Source organism: Oreochromis aureus, linkage group 11 (assembly GCF_013358895.1).
Source record: "Oreochromis aureus strain Israel breed Guangdong linkage group 11, ZZ_aureus, whole genome shotgun sequence".
Taxonomy (NCBI): domain Eukaryota; kingdom Metazoa; phylum Chordata; class Actinopteri; order Cichliformes; family Cichlidae; genus Oreochromis; species Oreochromis aureus.
The window spans coordinates 9,862,635-9,874,931 of record NC_052952.1 but is presented as its reverse complement, the minus strand read 5'-3'; the positions used below and the strand labels follow the sequence as shown (position 1 = coordinate 9,874,931).

The following is a 12,297-nucleotide window of genomic DNA, read 5'->3' as shown; positions in this document are numbered from 1 at the left end:
GTTTTAATTGTTTTTTTTAAAAAGCCAGCATTCAGTTTTAGAGGTGTGAAAGGTGTAACCACATGCCATTCTGCTCTTTGAATTATTTTTGGCATTCTTTATGTCTAGCAGACGTGTGATAAAGATCTCACTTACAGGACATACAGGAAGCAACATCTGCTGTTCTGTTTTTTTTTTACTGCTCATTATCAAGCTGCTGACTACTTGGTGTTAGTTCATCTCTGCAGATTAAAGGCATCACATCATTAAGAACGAAAAACAAAAAGGGGGGAGCCTTGAAGTGCCATTCCTGACTCTACCTGGCTGGAAGAGCCATCACTGAGATATCACTATGTCAGGTGAATACATTTAATAAGTAATCCAGAAATTGGTACTTTTGCAGTGTAATATTTTAATATTTTGTTTTAAATATATCCATGTTATTATGTTTAATGTCTAAGGCTGTGCGCATTCCTGTAGAGATCTAAAAACAATAATACTGTAAAATATTATCTTTTTATTTCTATATTTCTCTATTCTTCAAAAGTCTTCACAAAAGTGTACAAAATACGTATAAGGCCACAATGTCTGTGAAGGTGACCTTTCGCTGTCATCTACAAACATGTCTGTTAAGTTAGACAATATAATAAAAAATAATATTTTAAAATTATGTTGATTATTGGCTTTTAGCCTCATATCACCTGTTTTTATTGTAGCTGATTTTGGTTTAAATCACAGACATTATAAAAGAATTTTAAATCCTGTTTTTCATAAAGAAGAAGAATCCGGTGAAAAGTGACGAACGGTGGCTTGACAGAAGTACCTGTAACTACCAGCAGGTGGCAAAATAATCCTCGTTATCAACTGACTTTGAGGGCCTAAACATACATAGCAAAGGAAAATCATTTTCACAAACAGTAATCAGCAACAGTAACTTTTGAACTTCTTCCTGTGTTTCAATGAAAATGATTGAAACTTCATTATTAACATTTAATGCTGTGAGCACCCAAACTGTTTGAATGCAGCGTTCTAGACAGGTACTATATCCAGATATGTATGTATTGTACGTTAAAAATCATGGTCTGTGTTGAAATACTACTGCTATACTACTGCTACTACTACTAATAATAGCTCTGTCTCTCTCTCTCTCTCCAGACGAGAATGCCACAGAAAATGCCACATTCAATTATTCGAGTTACTATGACGTCCCAGAAGATTGCACTCCTATCAACTTAAGTGATGTTCAAGAATTCAGCCAAGTGTTTCTTGCCACTCTCTATAGTTTGGTTTTCATCCTGGGCTTCATAGGTAGGTGTGTCCTCTTGTATGTTTGCTGTGAGAACACTTCCTCACTCTCTAGGGACAGAGATAGATGTCCTAACCTGTTGGCTTTAAGGGATTCAGTGGAAAGAGTCTTGTATGTAGGTGTGTAACAGTGATGTAAGAAACACAGAGAAAAACAGACACCCTTATTTTACATGTAACAGTGTGACAGATACACTTATTGTGTCTTTTCTTGCAAAGGTAACGGACTAGTGGTGTGTGTCCTGGTGAAGCACCGCAATCAGAGCAACCTGACAGACATCTGCCTCTTCAACCTGGCTCTCTCTGACCTCCTCTTCGTCTTCACGCTGCCTTTCTACTCTCACTATGCCAGGGTCGGCCAGTGGACTTTTGGAGACTTCATGTGCCGTTTGTTGTCCGGCTCTCACCAGACTGGCTTCTTCAGCAGCATCTTCTTCATGGTTGTCATGACGCTGGACCGCTACATGATCATCGTGCACGCTCACAGGGTTGCACGTTTTCGCACAATGAGGGCAGCCATCATTCTGACTGTGCTCATTTGGATGCTGAGCTTGTTTGTCTCTCTGCCGGATTTTATCTTCACACAGGAAACAAAGGAAGAGTCTCAGAACATTGGATGTAACTATCACAACAAAGTCTGGGAGCGTTACAACCTGTTCACCACAAATGTGCTGGGTCTCATGATTCCCTTGCTGGTGATGGTAGGTTGCTACTCCAGGATCATCCCCACACTGATGAGCATGAGGACAGCAAAGAGGCACCGCATCGTCAAGTTGATCATCTGTATAGTTGTTGCGTTCTTCTTGCTCTGGGCTCCATATAACATTTCCCGTTTCTTGAAGTTTCTTCAGGAAAAAAAGAAAATCCCAAGTATTGGCACCTGGGACAAAAATATGAGGCTGTCAATAACAGTGACTGAAGCCTTTGCTTACACTCACTGCTGTCTGAATCCCATCATATATGCTTTTGTGGGAGAGAAGTTTATGAGACGAGCCTTGCAGCTGCTGAAAAAGTTGGCGCCTGGTTACAGCAGAGATCTGACAGACAGCTCATTCAGGAGAAGCTCAGTTATGTCCAGGGGCTCTGAAACCACCTCCACTTTTAAATTGTAGAAGGTGGAGGGCAGTTGTAGCTTGTTTAACATGCAGTTTTCACCTGTTATTACTGCACACCATATCTTGTTATTGGTTTTTTTTGTTCATTTGACCACTTGTATTTGACAAATACCACAGTGTTTTTCACTGCAGAGTTTGTGTTTACACCTTTAGATGACTTACAAGGGAATACTTCATTTTTATCATAACATTTCAGATGCAAAGGCTCAAAACGTATCTCCAGTGTTTTTGAGACTATGTAATGCTCGTCCTTCTTCTGCTCAGGCTCAGTAAAACTTGCTGGTGCATTCAACTGAACCTGCTGTTTGCAGCATCCTGTAACAGCAAGCTGACACAAACATGCAAAATAGCATACTGCAACACAAACAAACCAAAGATGCCAACACAGAATGTTCTAGTCTTAGATGAAATAGAAATCCTTCAATCAAATGTATACCAATATGGAGCATTTTCCATATTCACATGTCGTCATTGATAATTGAATCTTATAAAATGATGTGGACCAGTATTGGCAACATTGTATATATGTACAGAATAGAGCTTTACATGCTGGATATATTGTCCTTATTACTTCAGTGACTTTTACTGTTGTGCCAGATCTTCTTTGAATGAAACTGGTGCATTTTCTTACTTTAATTTACATATTTCTATCTTCTGATGTTTGCATTTGTAATGACTGAGTCGAGTCAGACACTGCTTTGTCTCTTTTCCTGATTTTATATGATAGTTTTCTTAAGACAATAAATGATAATGCAAATCTTCAGCTTACTTCAAATGAAAGTCATAAAGTGGTTTGTCATATTGGAGGAGTCCATTGTTCATTTTGAGAAGCTCTCTTAATTCTCTCTGTTATGAAAATGACAAATTCTGTACACATTCAGAAAAAAGGATCTGTTAAAAAAGAAGTTCTGTGAGATAGTCCCAAACTAATTTGTTAGGTAGGTAACTCTTCACCATCGCTATCATTTTTCTCGCCCGTGGAAGAGTCCAACTGAACCGTCATCTGAAATCTTGGGCTTTCAATTGAGGCCGCGTGTAATCGCTTTTCAAATGACAGGAGTTGTAGTTTCCACATTATGTCAACAGAGAAGGACACGTGATTTGTTTTGGAGATATTATGATTTTTTTGTTGTTGCTAAAAATCAAATTGATATCTTCACTTTGAGACCCTTAACTTTCCTTTTAGCAGCACTTGAGAAATAATAATTTTACCCCTTTCCAAAACCAAAATTATATTCGTTGCCCTTTGTAGTGGACAGCAGGAATAACTTAGTCATATTTTCAACCTATAATCATGTTTCAGGAAGCGGAGACAGTAAGGATTATCCTTAATATTGTGGAAGGAGAGTCAGATTAGAGCTGTCAAGAAATTAGGTGGACATTAGAGTACAAAGGTGAAAGCTCAAAAGAGCACATACATAGATTGTACCATGTATTGCTCAGACATTTTTAGGCATTACAATTTCTAGAAGGGGAAATAAAAGCCTTTTAAGTTGAATTCAAACACACACCAATTTAAGGTTTGATTTCTTTCTTCAGTTACCCTGTTGATTTATTCAGTTAATTATATTTGCTAAAAGTGCATTAAACTGTACCGTTTCTGTGTTTACCAGTTCAGTTTAAATGATACTGAAACTGGGCAGAAATCATTTTGTTTTTGGTGCTCATCTCTGAAGGCGGCATTAAAACTGAAATGAACGGAAAACATTCTTCAGCGTATTACTGTTCATGGCATGACTCAGACAACCTCTGAAAGGATTCAAATGAACTGGTTAGCCAATTCGGTAAGTCAAGACAGGTTATTTAAGATTCACCAGCAGCCAACAGGCCCAGAATTCTCCAGCACCATTAGGCCCAGGCCCATGATTCTCCAGCATCACCAGGCCCAGGATTCTCCACCAGCTACCAGGCCTGCCACCAGGCCATGACCAGGCTCCAATAGCCCAAGACCAGGCTTCCTTATTAGCCTGCAGGCGGAACAGAATGAAACTTCAGTAGTACCATAGCCAGGTTTTGCATAAAAGATACTGACCATGGCCGTGGATGGTAAAAGTGCCTACTAAATGGTAAATAGACTGATTCTTACACAGTGCTTTTCTACTTTCCCAGAACACTCAAAGTGCTTAATACAACATGCCACATTCATCCATTTACACAAGCACTTTCTTCCATGCTGTGTAAGTGCTTTCTACCTAACATTTACACACATTCACACTCTGATGGATGCATGTTAGAGTAATTTGGGATTAATATCTTGTCCAAGGATATCTGGCATGCACACTGCCAAGGATTGAACCACCAACCTTCCAATCAGCAGATGACTTGGTCTACCTCCTTAGATGTCAGGAGAGCTTTGTAATACCTCTAAACAACAGAAGTTGCTATTGGATATGATGGAACAGATTAAAGAACTGCAAAAACTAAATGAAGAAAAGTATAAAGAAAATAGCCCTATTTGGTTCCCAAGTGGCAGATCTAGAGCAGTATACCCGTATGAATGGCACAACAAGCAGGAATACTAAGAAGACTAAAAACGATTCAATCAACATGAACTGCAAACTGCAAGGTCTACATCAAACTCAAAGGAAGCCAAGAAGAACGAAAAGTTGTGGTCATTAAATTAGTTTCAGATCTGGATAAATATTAGAAATGCTACAAACTATGACAAGTTAAATGAAAATTATAATTCTCCATTAGGAATTCTTAACAACCAACTATACATAAGAATCATATAACATGACAAAATATGATAATAATCACTTTTCTTAGTAAAGTGAGAACCAACCTTCCCTATGAATAATCATTGTATATACAGATTTGGGACTAAAACCCCTTTAGTATACTAATCACAGACCATGGGTCTTAGAAAATGATATAGACCCTGAAAATAATAAACATGATCAACAATGTGAATATGATAATAATGAGCATTTTAATGATGTAATAAGTTAGTGTGTGGAACACCAGTACAGATGAAGCTAAGAAAAGTCCATCAATGCAAAAATTCACACCAATTTCCAAGATCAGCTCTATAAATTCTCTCTTGTTCACGTATTTCTTTTATCTGTTTATTTAATCGCTTTTTAGTGTTATTTCAGGTATTCAGGTTATTTTAGTTATAACAATGTGTGTAATATAGTATAGTATGAAAATATCTAAGCTGACAGAAAAAGAAAGGGAAAAAACATAATAAAAGGACAGTCCGAGGCAGAGTTTGTGAAACATGGAAGACCCCCGCCCGCGCGCAGTGTTGAAAGCGCTATGTGGGCGTGTTGGTGAGTGTATAAAGTGCACAGGGTGAGTATGACTGTGTGAAAACTAAGGTGCAATTAAAACTTGTAAAACTTGCGGGGCAACATCAGAACGAGTGTCCAAGTGTCCATAAGTTGCGGTTGCTGTGCTTCGTCATCTAGCTAGCGCTGCAAAAGAGGAGCGAGCATAAAGGGGATAATGTTTTTTTAAATAGCAGTTAATTTCAAATGCAGCACTTTCATCAGCTCAACAAACATCACCAAACACACAAACTGTTTGTGTCTGCAGTTTATCTCACAGTGTGTTGCTAGCCTAAGGTCCAGCTGCTGTATTTCACAGGGAGAGAAAAGAAAGACACCTAACGTCACTAACTGATGAAGAAAGATTACAAAAAAGACAGGACAGGAGAGGAAGAAGATAGGTTATATTTAAAGGTAGGGACTGCTCAGTCTTGTTTGTGAACTAGAAATTTAAGGATTACATTAAAGATATTGCGTAAGGTCCCCCTCTACAACAACAGAAATTCTTTTTAATTTTCTTCTTTTTCTTTGCTCATTTTCTGATTCAAACTGAGTGCATTCATTAAAATTAAATTTTAAACAGAAGTAAAGTTTGTAATCTCAATATTATTTTATTATTACTTTATCATAGAACAAGGTTCAGGTAGCATTGCACAAAAACAGCTGGTAGAAACAGCATCCGGAGAGCAACTTTTTACTTTCTTCATTTCAGTGACTGTACTTTTTCACTACTTCAGCGTCTACTGGAGTAATTTTCAACACTAGTATCTGTACTTCTACCTAAGTAGAGAATGTCTGTACTTTCCCACCTCTGGGCAGATGTGACACAACCACCCAAATGCTGCAAGGTAGAGCCCCCCCCCATCGCCAAAAGCCTCAGTGTCAAACTTGCAGCTTATATCTCTATCACTAAGTCTTTATCTCCTTTGCTATCACTAACTCTATCTTTGTCCCTATCTTATCTACATCTCTATCACAAACTGTATCTCTATTTTTATCTTTATCTCTGTTGTTATCTATATCTGCCATCAGTGAGGTTTACAGAAGAAACAAAACACTTGAGTGGCAGCTCTCTGGGTGAAAAATGTGCTTTTGATGTCAGAGACAAGCTATCATCATCAATATGAACCAAGACAGCAGCTTGTTGAATCTATGCCATGTTGTATTGAGGTAGTTCTGAAAGCAAAACTCTGTCCAGTGATTGCAAGGTGTCCTTATTAAAGTGTCCTGAGATATACAGCGATAATGTAAAACAATGGGATCAAGAAGAAGAAGGAACAAATAAAGAAAGAAATGATAATAATAATAAGCACTGTGACACGCTAAAAACTAGCAGTCATTTTGTGAAGGTGTGAATTTGGGTCACCAAATGCTGTTGCACTTTGAAGTATTATCTAGCTGCCTAGATTTTAAGCAGACTCCTGATAAAGATCTCACTTGAGGACGTACAGGAAGTGAAATGTGCTTTTCTACTGTGCTCCTCATTATAAGACTGCTGACTTTAAGACAGTTAGTTTATCTCTGAACATCTAAAGGGATCACATCAATAAAAAAATCAAAAAAAAGAGTTCCTGGCTTGACGTATTCGGAAGAGACATCACTGAGATATCACCATGTCAGGTGAATACATTTTAATAGTAATGCAGAATTTTGTATATTTAAAGTGTAATATCTTTCAGAGTTCTTGAAAATATATTTTTAATAATGTGTAATCTTCACAGCTGCACGAGTTGCCGCAGGGATTCAAAACCAGATGCTATAATTGAAATTATATCACAATTTCTTCATGATTGCTATTTCTAAATTTAGTCTCTACTTTTTATTTTTTATTTTAGTCTGCTGTGTTTGAACATCATTTGTGAAATTATTCAAAAGATATGCATTGCCACAATGTCTTGTGGTTGACCTTTATATCTACTCTAATCTATAATCTTCTCACCCACAAACATGTAAGGTAGACAATATGATAATAGAGTTGTACAATGATAGTTATGTTAAATAATATCACTATGACCAAAACATGCCAGTGTGGAAAGTAATCATTAACAAACAGGCCAAATGAAATAGTAACGTTTATTACGCCAGCTGAAATTAGCAGGTTTATGATTGTACAAGCTGGCGCTGGGTTAATGGGTTTAAAGCCGTTTATGACCTTTCTTCAGAATAGTTACAGGTTTAAATCATAGCCATTATTAAGGAGACTTAAGTCCTACTTTAATAAAGCTGCGTCACATTATGGATTGATATGAACTGGTGAGAACTTTCCTAAGGAGGGAGTACCTGTGACAACCAAAAGGTGGCAATCAATTATCAACTGGCTGGGGGCCAAAAGGCCAATGCAGCAGAGCTGAATGGAGTAGCATTTGTGGTGCTCATGGTTAAGGAAATTTCCCTTTTCAAACAGCAACATGTCGGCAAGAATACTACTGCTACTACTTTAACTAGCACGTTCTTCTTCTGTCACAATGAAAACGGATGAAGCAGCATTACCTAAATTATTACATTTAAAAAAACCATTCAATTTTCTATTCACCTCCCTCAGGAGTATCTATATCCTAGGACAAAAGAAAAAAAAGAAATAAAAAGAAAATATATATATGTATATGAAAAAAGAAAAGACAAAGAGTTTTGGTCATTGTAAACCTAAAGCAATAATTATTAGCAGTTAATATAAAATATACTTCATATAAATGTAAATGCATTACAACCAAGTCAATTTTATTTGACTACAGCTGATTAAAGTTAACATGTACATTACACTCATGTAACAAATTTACATGAAAATGTGCTTAAAAAAAAGACTTACTTCTTTATCCAGATAATATAATTAAATTTTACATTTGATCAAGTTGCATACGTTTTTGACTATGCATCTTAATATTTGCAAACAGAGTTGAAAGACTATTACTGATACTACTACTAGTACTAATGACATCATTCTTTCTGTCTCAGCTGAATATAATGACACAGAAGACAATTACGGCAATTACAGTGAATTTGATTATGGAGACTATGCTCCAGCCAACTCCACCGATGTACAGGAATTCAGCCAAGTGTTTCTTGCCATTCTCTACAGTTTGGTTTTCATCCTGGGCTTCATAGGTAGGTGTGTCTTCTTGTGTCTATATTGTGGGGATTGGACTGTATTTACACATTGCAGGGACCTGTTGTCCCTTATGGGAACAGAAAGCACGTTTTAGGCCTAAACTCTGTATCCAGGTGTGTTTATGTGCAAAACAACAACATGAGACTGACAGAGACAAAAAGACAGAAAGAATATGTAACAGTGTGACAGGTACACTTATTATGTCTTTTCTCCCAAAGGTAATGGACTAGTGGTGTGTGTCCTGTTGAAGCACCGCAACCAGAGCAACCTGACAGACATCTGCCTCTTCAACCTGGCTCTCTCTGACCTCCTCTTCGTCTTCATGCTGCCTTTCTTCTCTCACAATGCCAGGGTCGGCCAGTGGACTTTTGGAGACTTCATGTGCCGTTTGATATCCGGTTCTCACCACATTGGCTTCTTCAGCAGCATCTTCTTCATGGTTGTCATGACGCTGGACCGCTACATGATCATTGTGCACGCTCACAGGGTTGCACGTTATCGCACAAAGAGGGCAGCCATCATTCTGACCGTGCTCGTTTGGATGCTGAGCTTGTTTGTCTCTCTGCCGGATTTTATCTTCATGCAGCAAACAGAAGACTCCCAGAAGTTTGAATGTGATTATCCTGAAGAGAACAAAGTCTGGGAGCTTTACAACCTGTTCACCACAAATGTGCTGGGTCTTGTGATTCCCTTGCTGGTGATGGTAGGTTGCTACTCCAGGATCATCCCCAGGCTGGTAAACATGAGGACCGCGAAGAAGCACCGGATCGTCAAGCTGATCATCTGTATAGTGGTTGTATTTTTCTTACTCTGGGCTCCATATAACATTTCCCTTTTCCTGGAGTTCCTCCTGGACAAAGAAATAATCCTCAATGATGAAACCTGGTACAAAAATGTAAGGCTGTCAATAACAGTGACCGAGGCTTTTGCTTACACTCACTGCTGCCTGAATCCCATCATATACGCTTTTGTGGGAGAGAAGTTTATGAGACGAGCCTTGCAGCTGCTGAAAAAGTTGATGCCTGGTTACAGCAGAGATCTGACAGACAGCTCATTCAGGAGAAGCTCAGTTATGTCCAGGGGCTCTGAAATCACCTCCTCCTTTAAACTGTAGAAGGTGGAGTGCAGTTGTAAGTATTTTGACATGAATGTTTCACCCTGTTATTACTGCAGACCGTGCATCATGTTTGTTTAGTTAATTTGGTCACTTCTATTTGACAAATACCACCTTCAAAATGTGTCTGTACACTTTTGGACCCTTTGATTTACATTGGTTTATATTTGATTCTGACCATAAGAGTGTAGAAGTAAATGTTGCCTACTTATAAAATTAACATGTTAGCACTGCTAACTGCTTTATAGAATCTCAAGTATCTCACTATGTGATGCCCTTCCTTGTTTTGCTCAGGCTGACTTACATTAGCTGGTCCATTAAACTGAACCTGCTGTTTATAGCAACTTGTAACAGTATGCTTTGTTCTTCACGCATTTTTAATGAGTTTGCAATTTCGCAGAAATGCACCAAAAATAGCATACAACAGTTTTAGATTTTCTTTGCACAAAAGAAGATCTGAAATAGCTGCATGTGTGAATTGTAATTCTCTCTACTTCCACATTATTTTCTGATGTTTAGCCTTATATAGTTCTTTTGCTTGTTGCATTATGTTATGGTTCCTTGCATTTGTCATTTTTTTACCAGTGGAGCTGATTGGAGTCAGGCATCCAATCATCTCTTATCCCGATTTGCTTTGCTAAGACAATAAATGAAACTGCAGATCTTGAACTTATGTCAAATGAAGGTCATAAAGTGGATTGTCATATTGGAGAATTACATTATTGCTTTTGAGAAGAATATTTGCAGCGAGCATGTTCTTTTGTTTCTCATTGTTATTGCAATGACAAATTCTGTACACAGTGATAAAAACAAAGAAGACCAAAAGTTCTTTGAGATGGAGGTAGTTGCTCACCATCGTAAAACAGCAGCATGATGTCATATATAGGAACATTAGTGGAGGTGGATTTCATCAACAGTTAGAATATTCAGGGAAAGTTGGTCAAGTTAAGCTTTCTAATTATTGTTGTTAATCTAGATTAGTATTATAGATTTTTAACAGGTATTTTTTTTTAAAGAAACAAACAAAACAACTCTTTATCTGAAAACATTTTTCGGTGTCTCTTTTCTTTACTCATATTAACACAAAAGGCCAGTTTTGCTGAAAAATACAACTCCTTTGTCTGGTGAAAGTACGTTTCAGGATAAGCAGTAACAAGCCCCTTCATCTCCTTAAATTAAATTAATCTTTTTTTTTAAAAAAAGAATAAAGATATGACGAGTCCTTTAGGTGAAAAATGGAACGGTTTTGCCACAGCATTAAATATTACCTGGAAACAGTTCAGTAATCCAAAAATAATGTTTTTTTTTTCATGTAGAATTCAAATACTTGGAATTTTCATATTTTACAAAATATTCATATTTTGTTAATAAAAGTTTCAAACGACATGAGTGACAACTGTTGCAAAACTGAACAGATTGTGTCACTACATGCAGACATGGTGAAGTTCACCCAATGAAGTTCAAGGTGAGCATCAAAATGTCAAAGAAAGCTGACTTAAGGAACATTGAAGACAGGATGGTGTGCAGTGCCAAAGGGGATGGTGTATGTGTTTCAGAAAATGAAACTGAAAATGAGCATTTAGACATGCAGACGTGGTCAAGTCAACCTGCTGAAGTTCACAGTGAGCATCAGAATAGAGAACATTTCTACTAAAGTGTCCTGTGAGTGTAGAATCTATGATGAGCAGCCGGGCTGTACGACAGTGAGACCAAGAAGAGGAAGAAACAGATAATAATAGCAGCGAAAATGATAATAATAAAGTCTCTTGTACTTTATATAAAAACCAGCAGTCATTTTGTAAATGTGTGAATTTGTACCACCATATGCTGTGTTGTTCTTTGAAGTATTTGTAATGATCTCACTTAAGGACAAACAGGAAGTGAAATCTGCTTTTCTTATTTTGTACTTCTCATTATCAGATTGCTGACTTTAAGACTGTTAGTTAATTCCTCCATATCTAAAGAGATCACATCAATAAAACATGAAAAAACAAGCCTTGTGTTGTGTTTGAAACAAAGAGAACAACAAAGTCTGGGAGTGTTACAACCTGTTCACCACAAATGTGCTGGGTCTCGTGATTCCCTTGCTGGTGATGGTAGGTTGCCACTCCAGGATCATCCCCAGGCTGGTAAACATGAGGACTGCAAAGAAGCACCGCATCGTCAAGCTGATCATCTGTACAGTGGTTGTATTTTTCTCGCTCTGGGCCCCACATAACATTTCCCTTTTCCTGGAGTTCCTTCAGGAAAGAGAAATAATCCTCAATGATGAAACATGGGAGGAAAATATATGGCTGTCAGTAGCAGTAACCGAGGCCTTTGCTTACACTCACTGCTGCCTGAACCCCATCATATATGCTTTTGTGGGAGAGTAGTTTATGAGACGAGCCTTGCAGCTGCTGAAAA

The 12,297-nt window shown here is 37.7% G+C and overlaps 2 protein-coding genes across 2 annotated transcripts; both read left to right on the top strand.

The window, feature by feature from the left end:
- Positions 1 to 227: 227 nt before the first annotated feature.
- On the top strand, positions 228 to 3,169 carry LOC116322603 (C-C chemokine receptor type 2-like). Its single transcript, XM_039619174.1, has 3 exons — positions 228 to 338; positions 1,135 to 1,287; positions 1,504 to 3,169. Exons 1-3 carry the CDS (start codon positions 332 to 334, stop codon positions 2,394 to 2,396), a joined length of 1,053 nt encoding a protein of 350 aa, XP_039475108.1. The 5' UTR covers positions 228 to 331; the 3' UTR covers positions 2,397 to 3,169.
- A 4,033-nt stretch (positions 3,170 to 7,202) lies between these two features.
- LOC116322604 (C-C chemokine receptor type 1-like) lies at positions 7,203 to 11,877 on the top strand. The gene is made up of 3 exons (XM_039619176.1): positions 7,203 to 7,291; positions 8,624 to 8,773; positions 8,996 to 11,877. Exons 1-3 carry the CDS (start codon positions 7,285 to 7,287, stop codon positions 9,889 to 9,891), a joined length of 1,053 nt encoding a protein of 350 aa, XP_039475110.1. The 5' UTR covers positions 7,203 to 7,284; the 3' UTR covers positions 9,892 to 11,877.
- Positions 11,878 to 12,297: the final 420 nt, after the last annotated feature.